General features: G+C 39.8%; 2 protein-coding genes across 2 annotated transcripts; both read left to right on the top strand.

Moving 5' to 3' along the window:
- The first annotated feature begins 11,274 nt into the window (after positions 1 to 11,274).
- Positions 11,275 to 12,793, top strand: LOC149982747 (uncharacterized). Its single transcript, XM_090236914.1, has 2 exons — positions 11,275 to 11,357; positions 11,683 to 12,793. The coding sequence occupies exons 1-2, from the start codon at positions 11,275 to 11,277 to the stop codon at positions 12,437 to 12,439; spliced, it is 840 nt and encodes a 279-aa protein (XP_090093040.1). The 3' UTR covers positions 12,440 to 12,793.
- A 250-nt stretch (positions 12,794 to 13,043) lies between these two features.
- LOC149982746 (uncharacterized) lies at positions 13,044 to 15,752 on the top strand. Its single transcript, XM_090236917.1, has 2 exons — positions 13,044 to 13,987; positions 14,696 to 15,752. Exons 1-2 carry the CDS (start codon positions 13,045 to 13,047, stop codon positions 15,667 to 15,669), a joined length of 1,917 nt encoding a protein of 638 aa, XP_090093043.1. The 5' UTR covers position 13,044; the 3' UTR covers positions 15,670 to 15,752.
- Positions 15,753 to 19,350: the final 3,598 nt, after the last annotated feature.

The raw sequence follows: 19,350 nt of genomic DNA, 5'->3' as shown, positions 1-19,350 counted from the left end.
AGCTGGAACTCGATGAAGCCACAGTTCCACTGAGGTTACGTTGGTAATTAAAAGTGTCGCCCAATAATTCCTCCTCCTCTTTAAGTCATCGAGCCACATTTCCTCCTCAAAACATTATAGTCTCCTCAAGCCAGCAAGTATCCTCTTTATCAGGCAACAAACCATCGAAGGTCAGTGACCCTCCTTCCAAGAACAGAGACTCTCATCTGTATCCTAGTTAAATTCATCTCTGCTTACCACCTCTACAGTCCTAGAAAATATCCCAAAAATGGAAATGGTTTCAACAGAAGTCCTCCCCTCAGACCAGTGGCTCCACAGACCAGAGTTTCTCATCTTTATTCAAGTTGAATGCAACTCTGATCATTTCCACCACCTCTCCTGTTAAGGGGAGGTTCTGAAAAGGAGGTCTGGGAGGAGGTCTGCAGGTAGCCTGGACCGGACCGGTAGCAGCTAAGTTGCTGGCTCCATCCCCGGGCAGAGCTGCTCAAGTCAGGCCAGTGATGTTTGATGATGTCATTTTTGTTAGCAAACTTTTATTCTTTAACAAAAGCATTTATTAAAAAAGCAATATTGTTGTTACGGTGTGGATTGTTTTGTTATTTATTAGAATTGAAACATCCAGTAGTCATGGTAGATGTTAGACTTTCAATGAGACACCTAACATTCCATCAGTTTGATACAATGTGTGACATGTTATATTAGAGAGGAGTCCTCTATACACATCTATTTTAGACCATAGGAGAAATATCAGATTGAAATAGCTTCTCTAAGAATCTGAGGAGAGAGCAACAGTAGACGCATCGTTAGCTCTCCCACCTCCAGTTCAGTACTCGGGTCATTCCACCAATTGAGCACCTTTTCGGGAGTGTAACTTTATATTTCACCTAATTCTAACATTCTGTCATAAAGAGCACATGTTCAACTTAATATAAAACATATTTTCCCATCTCAAAGTAACAAATACATACTATAGTAAGTGCCTATTAAGTGCCAAATAAAGTGACAGGGTTGACTGTAACAGAGTTGACTATTTCATCTAGAATCAACCATAGATCCCCATGTGACAGGGGGAATGGAATGCAAGCTTACCAAACACATGTAAATAGTTTAAACATTTCTAGACTGTCTATCTATAGGTAACAGGGTTGGTGTGTTATAATTCACCCACCCAGTGGTGATTGCAGCATGTACATCTTGGTGGATGTGGTTTCTACTGACACTTGAGATGTACAAACTATGGCACAAGGGGACAACGAGTGGACTACAGGACATTTGTAATTTAGATTAAGACAATGAGAGAGCTAGGATGAACGTCGTCAATATAACTATTTGTTCAGCACTTTTGAAATGTACAGTGACAGAATTTTGAACATGGGCCATTCTTACAGTATTCTCCCTGTACACCAAGTCATAACTGCATATAAGCAGACAATGAAAGCTCTTACAATATTTGATGATTACATTTCTCTAAAACAGGCTATAGTCTACATGTGCACCATCAAGTCAGAGCAGTAGGCTAAGTTATGAGAGGGGAAAGGGACAACATTATTAGGGTGAGGCACATGGGCTCCTAACAGCTTACTACACAACATACACTTAGTATTACTTTGTTAGATACAGTATGCATATCTCCCTGGCATATTACATCATTTATAGAGCAGCATTCAATACATTTTTGGACTCACCTTGTTGTGCTGTGCTCACTTGAACAGGAAGGTGTAGCGGCGGTTTGGCATCAAAGTCTGTCATTCTCTGGATTTATGCTGCTTTCAAGACAACTGGATAAGGCAGTTAACCTACTGTTCCTAGGTAGTTGTTGTAAATAAGAATTTGTTCTTAACTGACTGAACTAGTTAAATAAATAAAAAATATATTAATCTAATATTCTAAATCGTCTGATGATAGTGAATAAGTTAAACCCCTTGTTTTTACCATTCGGTGTCATAGTCACTTTTTGGAGGTGAAATGTAGCTAAAAATGTGCCATCCTCTGCTCAGAGGGTTAAGGGACCGTCTTAAAACTGCATCACATACAATTGCCTGTAAATGGAAAATATCAATACCTTCTCAACGACATGACATAGAGATCTCAAACAAATTTGAAACTGTAAAGAGACCTCTTGAATGCAATTAGTTACATTTTCTTTTACTTCTCTAAAATCTACAAAATGTAAAATAAATCACTTTACATAAAAGTACTTCAAAAAAACATCAATATCTTCCCCTCCATATAACTTTCATGAATACAACCAACTGTTATTGGTTCAGGGACCTCATCCCTCCAATCAATAGCAATTGCTTTTGTATTTCTTGACTTTGGTGATATTCTACCAACTTAAATTTACTTTACATTAAAGATACTTTCTTAAAACGCCAATAGCTTCCACCCCATATTACTTTAATGAATACAAACAACTGTCATTGGTTCAGGAACCTCATCCCACTATAAAACTTACTTTCAATTTTTATTAAATTAATTTGAATTGACTTTACCTGAAAAATGCTTCCCTAAAACTTCAGTATCTTCCACCCCATATTACTTTTATGAATACAACAAACTGATATTGGTTCACAGACCTCTTCCCTCCAATCCACGGTAATTACGTTTGGACATGTCAAATTGAAAACATTATTGGTGTTGTTGAATTAGGTTTTCATAATAGCAAGCTAGGACTGATGGTTTGGTTCTCTAAACAAGCAAGTATGTTGGTTTGTTACCAAGGCAACTACTGTTGCTATCTAGTAAACTTGCTAGCTACTTCAATGGATGTTGAACACATTTATACCGGCAAATGTGTTAAATTATAGCCATGGTATAAAAGGGATAATCAACTCAGGGCTTTATGGTTCTCTGGAAAATAATGCAAGTCCATGGAAGGTCAGTTCCACAGTGTTCATTATTTACCATAGAACTCATAGTCCCTCGTTGATTATCCCTTACATCACTTTATGAGCTGGATTTGCCATTCTTTGCAACAGTGGAAGCTGCTGAGGAGACGACGGCTCATAATAATGGTTGGAATGGAGTCAATGGAGTGGTATCAACCACATTAAAGATGTTTCCATGTGTTTGATACCACTCAGTTGACTTCATTCCAGACATTATTATGAGCTGTCTTCCCCTCAGCAGCCTCCACTGCTTTGCAATTAGTTAGTTCATTTTCAGTTGTTAGCATTTAGCTAACAGCGTCTATGTGAATTTGCTATCAGTTTGTGCTAATTTGTTAGCATTCTGGTAATAGAGGGCAATAGGTTTTTCTTGTGTTTTTAGCACCCCCTCATGTGCTATGCCGGTAATACTGTAAATCCCGGTATGAGGGAAGGATGATATGACAATATGAACATCTGGATACCGCCCAAGCTTAATCACTACAACTACCACACCTACCTATCACAACTACCTACCACAACTACCACACCTACCTATCACAACTACCACATCTACCTATCACAACTACCACACCTACCTACCACAACTACCAGGCCTACGTACCAAATCTACCAAACCTACCTACCACAACTACCACACCTACCTACCACAAATACCACCCATATGTACCACAACTACCACACTTACCTACCAAAACTAACACACTTACGTACCATAACATCCACACCTACCTACCACAACTATTACACCTACCTAACACAACTACCGCACCAACCTACCACAACTACCACATCGACCTACCACAACTATCACACCTACCATCAACACATCTACAATCAACAAATACCACAACTATCACATCTACTTTCACCAAAACTACCACAGCTACCATCACCACACCTACCAAACTTACCTACCACAACTACCAACCACAAGTAATATACCTACCATCACCTCATCTCTCACACCTACCATCACCACACCCTCCAAACCTACCCACCTACCTACCACATCTACCACACCTACTTACCACAACTATCACACGTACCCACCACAGCTGTTACACCTACATCACACCTAACCTTCACCACACCTACAATCACTATACCTACCATCCTACCTACCATCACCCACATACCATCACCGCACCCACCATACCTACCATCACCACACCTATCACACCTACAATCACCACACCTACAATACCTACAACCACCACACCTATCACACCTACCATCACCACACCTACCATACCTACCTTCACCACACCTACCATCATTCCACCTACCATCCCTACAATCACCACACCTACAATACCTACAACCACCACAGCTATCACACCTACCATCACCACAAATACCATACCATAATTACTTCACCACACCTACCATCATCACATCTACCATAACCACACCTACCATACCTACCTTCACCACACCTACCATCACCACACCTACAATCACTACACTTACCATCACCACACCTACCATCATTCCACCTACCATATCTACCATCACCACCACCATCACCACACCTACCATCCCTACCATCACCACACCTACCATCCCTACCATCACCACACCTATCACACCTACCATCCCTACCACCACCACACCTACCATAATAAATGTGGATGGGTATGCTGCTTCATTCAATGATGACGGTATTGTAGAAGGTAGATACAGGAGTAGCCTATAGTCTACAATAATAACGTCATTGAATGTACTATAGTATCATTTATTTAATTGATGAATGAAATTGTAAATAGGCTCCTTCATTCAGTGAATACTGGATGTCTTTCTATCTCTGGGAGTATGTTAATGAAGGCTTTTCAGCTGTTGAACTATGGCAATGTCCAACAAATGTCTAAATCTTTCTTTCTTTTAGTCAACAAGTGATGAGCCAGAGCAACCAATCAACGTCACTGCAGCTGTTCTACCCACCACCCCCACTGCTCTTCCTCCACCACCAACCTCATCCTCTTCTCCTGTTCAACTAATTTGTCGCCACACTAGAAAGGACTGTACATACAGTTGAAGTCGCAAGTTTACATACACTTAGGTTGGAGTCATTAAAACTCATTTTTCAACCACTCCACACATTTCTTGTTAACAAACTATAGTTTTGGTATGTTGTTTAGGACATCTACTTTGTTCATGAAACAAGTTATTTTTCCCCAAAAAAGTGTACCGACAGATTATTTCACTTATGATTAACTGTATCACAATTTCAGTGGGTCAGAAGTTTACATAAACTAAGTTGAATGTGCATTTAAACAGCGTGGAAAATTCCAGAAAATTATGTCATGGCTTTAGAAGCTTCTGATAGGCTAATTGACACAATTTGAGTCAATTGGAGGTGTACCTGTGGATGTATTTCAAGGCTTACCATAAAACTCAGTGCCTCTTTGCTTGACATCATGGGAAAATTGAAAGAAATCAGCCAAGACCTCAGGAAAAAAAATTGTAGACCTCCACAAGTATGGTCCATCCTTAGGAGCAAGTTCCAAATGCCTGAAGGTACCACATTCATCTGTACAAACAATAGTACACAAGTATAAACACCATGGGACCACTCAGCTGTCATACCGCTCAGGAAGGAGACGCGTTCTGTCTCCTAGAGATGAACGTACTTTGGTGCAAAAAGTGTAAATCAATCACAGAACAACAGCAAAGGACCTTGTGAAGTAGCTGGAGGAAACAGGTACAAAAATATCTTTATCCACAGTAAAACGAGTCCTATATCGACATAACCTGAAAGGCCCTCAGCAAGGAAGAAGCCACTGCTCCAAAACCCCCATAGAAAAGCCAGACAACGGTTTGCAACTGCACATGTAGACAAAGATCGTACTTTTTGGAGAAATGTCCTCTGGTCTGATGAAACAAAAATATAACTATTCTAAAATTCACCAAATTTATTGTGGGAAGCTTATGGAAGGCTACCTGAAACGTTTGACCCAAGTTAAACAATTTAAAGGGAATGCAACAAAATACTAATTGAGTGTATTTAAACTTATGACCTACTAGTAATGTGATGAAATAAATAAAAGCTGATATAAATAATTCTCTGTCCTATTATTCTGACAATTCACATTCTTAAAAGAAAGTGGTGATCCTAACTGACCTAAGACAGGGAATCTTTACTTGGATTAAATGTCAGGAATTGTGGAAAAACTCTGTTTAAATGTATTTGGCTAAGGTGTGTGTAAACTCCCGACATCAACTGTACATACCCCTGTGCCCATCTCATTGCAATATGGTCCATCCAGGGCCTCAGTTGGACGCCTACAATGTGAGAAATGTAAACAAGATGCTATAATAGTGTGTGTGTGGTTTGAGTTCCAAAAAAATACATGAGTGTGATGTGCCCCTCTGTTTTAATGTTGAAATGCCATGGATGGAAGATGACAAAGGAGATAGTGATGAGGTTGAGAACATCCAGTATGAAAATAAAGACCCCTTGGGATCTAAAATGAGTGTGGGGGCCTCTTGTGTCTCCTTTCTGTCCGTTTGAGGATACTACAGTCACCCCTGGTGGAGGATCTTGGAACACTGCTATTTAAGAGGTTGATGAAAACCTTCAACGGTGGTGGTGCTATGTTGCATGTTATCTTGAATACCAATCAGCAGTTTGAGGACAGAATGAAATGGTGTAAACTTAACAGGTTGAACTTGTTGAGGACACTCTTCTAAAAAGGGGTTCCAACAGGGTTCTTGGCTGTCACCGAAGGAAAATCATTTTTTGGTTCCAGGTAGAACCCTCTGTGGAATGGAGCCCAAAAGTGTTCTACCTAGGCACAGAAGGGGTTCTACCTGGAACCAAAAAGGGTTCTCCTGTGGGGACAGAGGAATAATCCTTTTAGGTTGTAGAAAGCACCTTGTTCTTAGTGTAGGTCTATATTGCAGTGGTGGTTCAGTGGTTTTCTGTAATAAAATAAATGGTTCATTGGTGGTGGGGAGTTAAGATGATCTGAAATCATATGAAACACTTTTATCACTGCCTCTGATCTGGTGGACTCACTAAACAGAGAACATCCCTGGTCACCCCTACTGCCTCTGATCTGGAGGACTCACTAAACAGAGAACATCCCTGGTCACCCCTACTGCCTCTGATCTGGAGGACTCACTAAACAGAGAACATCCCTGGTCACCCCTACTGCCTCTGATCTGGAGGACTCACTAAGCACAAATGCTTCGTTTGTAAATTATATCTGAGTGTTGGAGTGTTCCCCTGGCTATCCGCAAATACATTTTTAAAAAGAAAATGATGCCGTCTTGTTTGCTTAATATAAGGAATTTGAAATGGTTTACACTTGTACATTTACCTTTGATACTAAAGTATATTTGAGATATTCCATTTACTTTTGATACTAAAGTACATTTTAGATATTCAATTCACTTTTAATACTTAAGTATATTTAAAACCAAATACTTTTAGACTTTTACTCAAGTAGTATTTCACTGGGTGACTCTCACTTTTACTTGGGTCATTTTCTATTAAGGTATCTTTACTTTTACTCAAGGTGGCACCCAAGCAGCATATGCCATGAGCTGTGACGTCAATGGGGAGCGTTAGTGAGATCGTGAGGTCTTAGAGGTTTCTTCTTCAATCTTGGAGAATGCCTACTACTGAAAACTAATGACGTTTCTCCGTCTCATCGTTTTACCCTATTAATTCAGTTACGAAATGTGCAAAAGTGCAATATGACTCTCAGCATATTGAGGTAACATGGTTAACTACATAGTCCATGAGTTTGGTCACGTTTGAAGGCAATTGAAGGGAGTTTTAACAGAGTGATAAACTGGTTGGTATTTTCCCCATTGTAAGTAATGGAGGTTGGCTAGGTTGCTAATGGTTTACATGTAAGAGAAGGGAACAAGATGGCGTCTGAACTTTCTGTAATTTTTTTCAACAACGTTTCAGATCCTATTTGTTTTATTTTCTATCAAAGACTCAGTTTAGTTCAGGTAATATATGTAAATATGTGATGTCTCGATAAAATGTGTTGATATTTCTACAAAAATAGCATTTAACAGTTCTCTAGCTTGATGCTAACCATATTTAGCGTGGCTAAGCGCTAGCTAGCTCTAGGCTAGTTGATTTCAGTCAACGTCAGCTTACATGTTAGTGGTTTATAATATAATGGTTGTAGCACCGTTTAGCACAGGCCTCCAGTAATGTATAGCTTTTTCCAAAATGACACTGATAGTACAGTGAGTTATATATAATGTCAATGTGTAGATGTGTGGTGATAGTATTTTAACCTCAGACCTTTTATTTTTTTGATACAGGAATATGAAATGTGGAGATGTAATGCAACAATAGAGTTGTAATGGATACTTGGTTTTGATGCAGCGACCAATTTGGCAACGGAATTATGAGTTGTAATCACTTAATAATTCACAAACAAAATACACATCAGAAAAATCACTAGAACTAATTGTTAGCTCCACCACTACTTGTTACTTCTGTGAACTTTCATTATCCCCCCTCCTCACAAAGACAAATGTGAAAATATCTTGAAGTTATGTGGGGTTTTGGTAACAGAATTACAAGGCACAAGACAATATTACCAAAACGATTTCTCCAAACCCAAATGTAAGTGTTGATATTAGTAGTCAGGGGTCTTTATGTCAACATGATTCTGTTTTTATGTAGTTCTGATATTGGACCTCTTAAGACTTTTTCTGCTAATCTTTTCTAAGATCCCTTTTCCATCTGTTGACCCAGAAATCAAAGCCTTCACTGGTTGAAAAATGTTTCTAGAATTACATTTACCAAAAATATACACTCTTAGATTTCATTTCACACCCAATTACACATGCTCCTATGAACGTCATAATTGGTGCTCAAATCAAATCTAATTTTACTCGTCACAACACATGGTTAGTAGATGTTATTGTGACTGTAGCGAAATGCTTGTGCTTCTAGTTCCGACAGTGCAGTATTATCTAACAAGTAATATCTAACCATTTCACAACAAATACCTAATAGACAATCATTTTACATGGAAATGCCCTACTGTACCTCTAGAGATACTATCCATCCCCAACTAGTAATAAAGTGGTCGGGCTGGTTGCTACTGGCCTCTCCAGCTTCAGGCTGAATCACACCCATGATGAGAGGAGGTTTACTGGACACACAGGGAGAAACTACAGTCTGAATCCCACCCATGATGAGAGGAGGTTTACTGGATATACAGGGAGAAACTACAGTCTGAATCCCACCCATGATGAGAGGAGGTTTACTGGACATACAGGGAGAAACTACAGTCTGAATCCCACCCATGATGAGAGGAGGTTTACTGGACATACAGGGAGAAACTACAGTCTGAATCCCACCCACGATGAGAGGAGGTTTACTGGACACACAGGGAGAAACTACAGTCTGAATCACACCCATGATGAGATTACCTTTAAGGCATAAGGGTTTGGTTATTGTTAGGGTTAATGTTAGGGTTAAGGTTAGGGTTAGGGTTAAGGTTAGAGTCCGTTTTATGTTTTGGCCAGACGGGCTGTCAATGGGATGTTGGTCAGAAAAGTCCATTTAAAAACAGTCATTGCGTCATGTTTAGAGAGAAGATCTGCACAAGGGCATAAAGTTTAAGATATAGCAAGAGAGGACAATATGGTGCAAGGTTGCCAAAGTGGAATCAAAAGTCATAGGCCTAATCATCAATCAAATATGAAATATAAAACCAAAATATAATCTACATATAAAGACAACATGTCATCTACATGTGTTATAGAATAGCTCCCTTCTCACATCCCAGGTCATGTTTGGACTGGAACGTGACAACTCAACGGGCTATGCGCATCTCCCCAATAGCCTACAGACAACTTTCCTGAGTGCAATGTCATTATTGTGACCGATATGTACAGAATAATAAGCAGAGTGAAGAAGGAAAAGATCCCACCTCTGACGCACAGCAGAGACATCACTGCTGAGATTTCCCCTGGAACAAGAGTCCCTCAAGAATTTAAAAACAGTCATTGCGTTACAATGAATGTCCTCCCCAAACGCTTGTTGCATCGTGAACTATCCTCCCAGTCCCTTGGGAGTTCATCGGATGGATGATGCGCCGCTGCCATTTACTTGGATGAGAAGTTGGACGAACGCTCCTCCAGCTCACGATACGAAATGGTGGAGAACTACAGTGTGGTGATGTGTCGTTCACGAACGAACGGCTCTTTTTGAACGGATCTTTTTGTTGAACCTCGGGAACCGAATTGCATCGGTGAAAGAGCCATTCATCTGGCTCTATGATTTGCAAACTGCTACTACTGCTTGTTGAGATCAGAACAACGTTTTTCTGTAGATAAATTACAACACCATTATCTAAATCCTCACTGCAGAAATAATACATAGTGGGGTGAGAGTTGTGAGTGTCTGTTTGTTTGTACAGTTATGGCTGTAATGTTATTATTTTGTGTTCTCACTAAACACCCACATTTGTATTTGTGTGGGAAATGTTTGTAGGCTATGGTTGCTGTTTGTATTTCATTGAACTTTAGGCCCATACAAAGACAAATCACACAACATAGAATTCCAAATAACCTTAGGCAAAAATACACGAAATAAAAGTCAAGTGAAAATAGTTATTAATGACTTTATCAATTATGAGTAGCTAAACATTATCGACTTTTGGACACTGATGCGCAGGAGAACCCCTAGCTGTCAATCAAGCAGGCGCGGTGAACGGATTATGACGCTCAAGCGTTCCAAATGACGCAACAATACAGCTCCAGACCAGAGAAAGTTAATGCCGAGGATATTATTCGGTTCAACACTAAAACTGAGGTTTGACACGTGTGATTTGAGGTGAGTCAAATATTTACAAAAGTTTACAATACATTAACCATCCGCTTCGTTATTTCTGTTGCTATCAATCACTCCATCTGTATCTACTCTTCTGTCTGTCGGACTATCTGAATTGTCTGTGTACTGTCTAGGCAGCATATGCCAGAAAGGTTCTTTCACAAAGGCTCATATTCACAAAGTCTCATAGAAGGAGTGCTGATCAATAATCAGTTTGGTCTTTTAAATTAAACTGAATACGTTTTGATGGACAGGAGGCGACCTGATCCTAGATCAGCACTCCTACCCTGAAACACTTTGTGAACACAATCCAGGTGTACTGTGATTATGAAGTTGTGATGAGGTATTATTATATTAGTTGTGCTGATGCATGATGGGTTGTAGGCTAGAGCTTGAGGACTCAACTCTGAAGACTGTTTCTGAATTCACTGACCTGGTGAGTAAATGTTGTGTACAATGGCATCATCTAGTGACAGAAACATAGAAACACACAATGTTGCTGAATGAAGGCATCTCTTTATTTTCCAGAAATAAAACGTGTAGACCTTTCCTGCAGGCTCTGAGGAGATGGACACCTCTTCTTCTTCTGGACGATCTCCGTCTCCTACTGGGACTGTCTTCTTACCCCCTCCTATCATGTGGAACAGTCTGTAAGTCATTCATCACATAACCTAGCTCTGGTCCAGGGCATTATGTGCGGCTTGCTGAAGGAAGGCTCAGTGTCTGCAAGCTGTACGTAACGCCCTGGACCAGAGTGACACATTACCCACCTCTGGCCATCATGGACAGTCAACTCATCACATTCACGTACTGTAAGTCACAGTTGTGTGATTTGTGTTATTAAAGTATTAATTGATTATTATTAAAGTATTAAAGTATTATTAATTGAGCAGAAGTTAAATTATTATTTTAATATTGTAGTAAATTGTCTGAGTTCACTTCCTAAATAATTTGTTGACATTCCTTTGCTCCCAGCTACAAGCAGGCAGAGATGGAGGTTTACTTCCCGAGAGAAGAGAAGAAGACCTGTACAGAGAAGGAAGCCCACATGCTTGAGTTGATGGGGAAGGATCGAACGATCCGAAATCAGAAGAAGGAGATGGGCAGACTTCAAGTGTGCCTCTGGGAGGAGGAAAAGAAGAAGAGGAATGGTGAAACGGAGAAGGACAAGATCATTGAACAATTACAGTCTGAGACAGACCATCTCCGAGCTCTTTTAAAAGATGAAAGGAGGAGAAGAAGAGTAGAAAGGGGTATCATGAAAGAGTGGAAGGCTGAGATCCTGAGACTGAGGGAGGCAGAGAGACAGAGGGAGGCAGAGAGTCAGAGGGAGGCAGAGAGCCAGAGAGATTCAGAAAGACAGAGAGAAGCAGAGAGACAGAGAGAAGCAGAGAGACAGAGAGAAGCAGAGAGACAGAGGGAGGCAGAGAGACAGAAGGAAGCAGAGAGACAGAGGGAGGCAGAGAGACAGAGAGAAGCAGAGAGACAGAGGGAAGCAGAGAGACAGAGGGAAGCAGAGAGAGCCACAGAAGCAATGGAGCACCAGAGAAAACTGCAGGAGATCCACAGACTAAAACAACTGCTGGATTTACTGATGGTGGACCTACAACTGGCCCACGTAAGACATGTCATTGTTATTATTAAAAGGCAGTGTATATTTACCGAGCTGAAAATGAATAGTGGCAGACAGCGGTACGCTAACCTAATGTTAACTTTTATTCCTTTCCTTTAACCCTTACCTTAACCTCACTGAAACTATACCTAACCTTTACCTTAACCCAACCCTAGGTCCTGAACCTAACCTTCATTTATCTCAACCCCTATGCCTTTCTTCTGCCGGTTGAATATCCACTTCCTTATTAACGTCATTACTGTTGTTGTTGTTGATAACTGTATCTGTGCAGGTTGTAAATAGTTGCATTAGTGAAGCATCATCTGTAGGAGTAATTTCTACAAGCATAAACATCAGAGGCAACATTGTTGTAACATCACACAAATTGTAACAGGAATTTCTCAAACCCCTAACTGAATGGGCAAGAAGGTTGTGTGTTTGTATTTGTACACATTTTGGACATAATTGATTCCATAAAATGTCTCATAATTTTTTCAAACCATGATAATACATTAATTGACAATGAATTATCCAGATGAATTGATCAACATGACCCTGCTATTGATGTTGTCCAGTGTTTGATTCAATTACCTAGCTCTAGGTTGTATTTCTGTGTATCGTTCTCTGCAAATCCTTTGAAAGTATGTCTTGGTAATAGATTATCACAAATTTTACCTTTTAAAATGAAGCAAGAGATTGAGAGATTGAGGCTATGGCAGAAAGTCATGGAGGATCAGCGACCAAGACTGGCCTGGAACAACAAACCTATTGAAACAGGAAGAGAGAGGGAAAGAGAGAGGGAAAAAGAGAGAGAAAGGGAGATGGAAAGGAAGAGAAAAGCAGAATTGGAAAGACAAGAAATTAAGAAGAAAGTGGAACAGGCAGAAGAAACGATAAAAGCGTTAGAACGAGAGATTGAGAGATTGAAAGAGATTGAGAAGGAAATCATATTTGAAAGAGAAAGAGACATGCGTATTGCAGAGAATGAGAAAGTCAAACTGGTCAACGAAAAGGTAAAAGAGTTAGAGAGAGAGGTTGAGAGACTGAAAGAAGATATGACAACAAAAGAGATTCAATACAAAATCAAATTTGAAAGAGCGAAAGAAGCGTTTAGAAGACAGAATGAGAGAGTGAAACAGGTTAACCAAAATGTACTAGTGTTAGACAGAGAGGTTGTGAGAATGAAAGAAGAGATTAGATTGAAAGACGAGACTGAACCAGAGAGACCATTTGATAGAGACAGAGAGAGAGAAAATGATTGGAGACGAAGTGAAGAGGAGATGAAAAATAGAGTGGAGAGAGAGATGGAGATGGAGACAGCCCTCATCAATGACAAAAAGACGTCTGAATTGGAGGAAGTCTTCAAGAAAATCAAGGAACAGCAGATAGAATTAGAAAATATGGAAACAGACAAATATAAATGGAAACAGAACCAAATGGACATGGAGGAGAAGATGGAGGGTGAGCACAACAAACAGAAAGAGGTAGAAAGAAAGAGAATGGAGAAAATACCAAAACAGAGACAAGAAGAAGATGAGAAGAAGGAGCTAGAGAGAGAAGAAGAAGAGGAGAGACGCAAACAGAAGCACATAGAGATGGAAGAGGAAGAACGAGAAAGGGAGAAAGAGAGACAGAGACAGATAAAAAGGAAGAGAATGGAGAAGAGACAGAAAATTATGGAAAGAGAAGAAGAGAGACAGAGAGAGATTGAAAGAGAGATTGAAGAAGAAAGATGTAAACAGAAGCAAATAGAGATGGAAGAGGAAGAAAGAGAGAGGGAGAAAGAGAGACAGAGAGAGATCAAAAGAAAGATAATGGAAAAGAGACAAAAACATATCGAAAGAGAAGAAGAAAGACAGAAAGAGATTGAAAGAGAGCACAAAGAAGAAAGATGTAAACAGAAGCAAATAGAGATAGAAGAGAAAGAAAGAGAAGAGAGACAGAGAGAGATTGAAAGAGAGCACGAAGAAGAAAGATGTAAACAGAAGCAAATAGAGATGGAAGAGGAAGAACGAGAGAGGGAGAAAGAGAGACAGAGAGAGATCAAAAGAAAGATAATGGAAAAGAGACAAAAACATATCGAAAGAGAAGAAGAGATACAGAGAGAGATTGAAAGAGAGCACGAAGAAGAAAGATGTAAACAGAAGCAAATAGAGATGGAAGAGAAAGAAAGAGAAGAGAGACAGAGAGAGATTGAAAGAGAGAATGAAGAAGAACTATTTGAACAGAAGCAAAAAGAGATGGAAGAGGAAGAACGAGAGAGGGAGAAAGAGAGACAGAGAGAGATTGAAAGAGAGTATGAAGAAGAAAGATGTAAACAGAAGCAAATAGAGATGGAAGAGGAAGAAAGAGAAGAAGAGAGACAGAGAGCGATCGAAGAGAAAGAGAGACAGAGAGAGATGGGAGAGAAAGAAAGACGACAACAACAAGAGGAGAGAAAGATAATGTTTGAGAGAGATCAAGAAGAAGAAAATATATGGAAACAGAAGCAAATTGACATGGAGAAGGAGGGAAGAGAGAGGGAGAACAAGAGACAGAGAGAGATAGAAGAGATACACAGACGACAACAACATGAGGAGAGACAGAAACAAAAGGAGAAGGAGAAAGAAAGGGAGAAAGACAATGACAATCAGAGAGAGATGGATTTAAAAGATCAGCAACAGAAAGAGATGGAGAAAGAAAAGATGATTATGAGAGAAAGGGAGGAAGCAGGAAGAAGAAAGGAGGGGCAGAAATTTTTTTTGGGGGAAATTGAGGGACAGAATGAACTGGAGATAGAACAGGAGAGAGAGATGGAAGAAAAGCAGGAAGTGATTAAGGAAGCAGAGGAAGAGTACAGGGAAAGAGAAGAGAGAGGAAAGGAAGTAAGCATGAAGAAACATGTAGTAGTTAATGTTAAAGCAAAAGCACGGGAAGTCTTCAATAGGCGTAAAGAGAGGAGGTTAGAAGTGTTGAAGGGGGAGCGAGAACACATAGAAAGAGGACAACAAATCAGGAGGGAGAAGGAGGAAAGACGGCTGGAGATGGAAAGAAAACAGGAGAGGGCAAGACAACAAGAGGAGCAGGATAAAAAACGAGAGATTGAAATTGCTAGACAGAAAGAAATGTTGAGACTAAGAGAGGAGGAGAGGCAGAGAGAGGAAGAGAGAGAGGAGCAGAGAAAGAGAGCCATTGAAGGCCATTTAGCTTTAATCAGAGAGAGAGAGAAGATTTTAGAGGTAAAGAAAAAAGAGGAGATTGGGGGGCCAGACTGCCAGCAGCTAGAAGCTCCAGAAGAGGTTGAAACATCAGAGCCAATCTCCAAGAACAAGAAAAAGCCAAGCATCTGGAAGAAAATAAGGATTGGGTAAAGAATGTTTAAACATCTATTCATGTTTTACATTGTTAATATACATGTCATCACTTTAAAAAGTGACATTATCCAAATGTGAGGGTTTAGTGTACATGCATCACACATGTAAATATATAGATACTTACCTGTCTCTGTGATGTCTTACAGCCTTCCTGACGTGCTGTCTGCCTAGAGCTGGAACTCGATGAAGCCACAGTTCCACTGAGGTTACGTTGGTAATTAAAAGTGTCGCCCAATAATTCCTTCTCCTCTTTAAGTCATCGAGCCACATTTCCTCCTCAAAACATTATAGTCTCCTCAAGCCAGCAAGTATCCTCTTTATCAGACAACAAACCATCGAAGGTCAGTGACCCTCCTCCCAAGAACAGAGACTCTCATCTGTATCCTAGTTAAATTCATCTCTGCTTACCACCTCTACAGTCCTAGAAAATATCCCAAAAATGGAAATGGTTTCAACAGAAGTCCTCCCCTCAGACCAGTGGCTCCACAGACCAGAGTTTCTCATCTTTATTCAAGTTGAATGCAACTCTGATCATTTCCACCACCTCTCCTGTTAAGGGGAGGTGCTGAAAAGGAGGTCTGGGATGAGGTCTGCAGGTAGCCTGGACCGGACCGGTAGCAGCTAAGTTGCTGGCTCCATCCCCGGGCAGAGCTGCTCAAGTCAGGCCAGTGATGTTTGATGATGTAATTTTTGTTTGCAAAGTTTTACTCTTTAATAAAAGCATTTATTAAAAAAGCAATATTGTTGTTACGGTGTGGATTGTTTTGTTATTTATTAGAATTGAAACATCCAGTAGTCATGGTAGATGTTAGACTTTCAATGAGACACCTAACATTCCATCAGTTTGATACAATGTGTGACATGTTATATTAGAGAGGAGTCCTCTATACACATCTATTTTAGACCATAGGAGAAATATCAGATTGAAATAGCGTCTCTAAGAATCTGAGGAGAGAGCAACAGTAGAAGCATCGTTAGCTCTCCCACCTCCAGTTCAGTAGTCAGGTCATTCCACCAATTGAGTACCTTTTGGGGAGTGTAACTTTATAATTCACCTAATTCTAACATTCTGTCATAAAGAGCACATGTTCAACTTAACATAAAACATGTTTTCCATCTCAAAGTAACAAATACATACTATAGTAAGTGCCTATTAAGTGCCAAATAAAGTGACAGGGTTGACTGTAACAGAGTTGACTATTTCATCTAGAATCAACCATAGATCCCCATGTGACAGGGGGAATGGAATGCAAGCTTACCAAACACATGTAAATAGTTTAAACATTTCTAGACTGTCTATCTATAGGTAACAGGGTTGTGGTGTTATTATTAAAAGATTAGTTCACCGTTTTTATTGGTGAATCAAAATTGGTTGATTCAATCATACATTGTTTTACAGAGGTGAAGTTAGCTTTATATTAAAGATTCAGACTTTGCTCTTCAATAATACCTCAAATAAATAAAAAATATATTAATCTAATATTCTAAATCAGCTGATGATAGTGAATAAGTTAAACCCCTTGTTTTTACCATTCGGTGTCATAGTCACTTTTTGGAGGCGAAATGTAGCTAAAAATGTGCCATCCTCTGCTCAGAGGGTTAAGGGACCGTCTTAAAACTGCATCGCATACAATTGCCTCTAAATGAAAAATATCAAAACCTTCTCAACTACATGACAGAGATCTCAAACAAATTTGAAACTGTAAAGAGACCTCTTTTCTCGAATGCAATTAGTTACATTATTTTTACTTCTGTAAAATCTACAAAATGTAAAATAAATCACTTTACAATAAAAACATCAATATCTTCCCCTCCATATAACTTTCATGAATACAACCAACTGTTATTGGTTCAGGGACCTCATGCCTCCAATCAATAGCAATAACTTTTGTATTTTTTGACTTTGGTGATATTCTACCAACTTAAATTGACTTTATATTAAAAATACTTTCTTAAAACGTCTATAACATATCCGTTATTTTACCAGGTAAATTGACTGAGAACACGTTCTCATTTGCAGTAATGACCTGGGGAATAGTTACAGGGGAGAGGAGGGGATGAATGAATGCTAATTGTAAACTGGGGATTATTAAGTGACTGAGATGGTTTGAGGGCCAGATTGGGAATTTAGCCAGGACACCGGGGTTAACACCTTTACTCTTACGATCAGTGTCATGGGATCTTTAATGACCTCAGAGAGTCAGGACACCTGTTTAACATCCCAGCCAAAAGACAACACCCTACACAGGGCAGTGTCCCCAATCACTGCCCTGGCGTATTGGGATATTTTTTTACTCTTTTAGGAAAGAGTGCCTCCTACTGGCCCTCCAACACCACTTCCAACAGCATCTGGTCTCCCATCCAGGGACTAACCTAGACCAACCCTGCTTAACTTCAGAAGCAAGCCAGCAGTGGTATGCAGGGTGGTATGCTGCTGGCTATCATTGGTTCAGGAACCTCATCCCACTAATAAACGTCAATTACTTTCTGTATTTTTTTTTTTACTTTATATTTTTTTAATGAATCACGTTTGGACTTTTGATCATTTCATAATAGCAATCTAGGACTGATGGTTTGGTTCTCTAAACTAGCAAGTATGTTGGTTTGTTACCAAGGCAACTACTGTAGCTATCTAGTAAACTTGCTAGCTACTTCAATGGATGTTGAACACATTTCTGCCGGCAAATGTGTTAAATTATAGCCATGGTATAAAAGGGATAATCAACTCAGGGCTTTATGGTTCTCTGGAAAATAATGCAAGTCCATGGAAGGTCAGTTCCACAGTGTTCATTATTTACCATAGAACTCATAGTCCCTCGTTGATTATCCCTTACATCACTTTATGAGCTGGATTTGCCTTTCTTTGCAACAGTGGAAGCTGCTGAGGAGACGACGGCTCATAATAATGGTTGGAATGGAGTCAATGGAGTGGTATCAACCACATTAAAGATGTGGTTTCCATGTGTTTGATACCACTCAATTGACTTCATTCCAGACATTATTATGAGCTGTCTTCCCCTCAGCAGCCTCCACTGCTTTGCAATTAGTTTGTTTGTTTTCAGTTGTTAGCATTTAGCTAACAGCGTCTATGTGAATTTGCTATCAGTTTGTGCTAATTTGCTAGCATTCAGGAAATCGAGGGCAATAGGTTTTTCTTGTGTTTTTAGCACCCCCTCATGTGCTATGCCGGTAATACTGTAAATCCCGGTATGAGAGAAGGATGGTATGACAATATGAAAATCTGGATACTGCCCAAGCCTAATCACCACAACTACCACACCTACTTATCCCAACTACCACAACAACCATGCCTATGTACCACAACTACCACACCTATCATCACCACAACTACAAAACCTACCATCACCAAACCTACCTAGCACAACCACCACACATATGTACCACAACTACCCTACCTACCAAACACAACTAGCAAACCTACCTACCACAACTACCACATCGACCTACCACAACTATCCTACCCACCATCAACACACCTACAATCCACCAACACCACAACTATCACATCTACTATCATCAAACTTACCACACCTACCAAACCTACCACAACTACCTACCCAAACTACCACACCTATAATCACCATACCTACCATATCTATCATCACCAAACCTACCAAACTTACCTACCATCACTTCTCTCACACCTACATCACAAAA

This window comes from Oncorhynchus mykiss, chromosome 6, assembly GCF_057628025.1.
Source record: "Oncorhynchus mykiss isolate SJ-2025 chromosome 6, ASM5762802v1, whole genome shotgun sequence".
NCBI classification, from domain to species: domain Eukaryota; kingdom Metazoa; phylum Chordata; class Actinopteri; order Salmoniformes; family Salmonidae; genus Oncorhynchus; species Oncorhynchus mykiss.
Note: the sequence above shows the minus strand (reverse complement) of the source record. Positions and strands in the feature narration are given on the sequence as shown.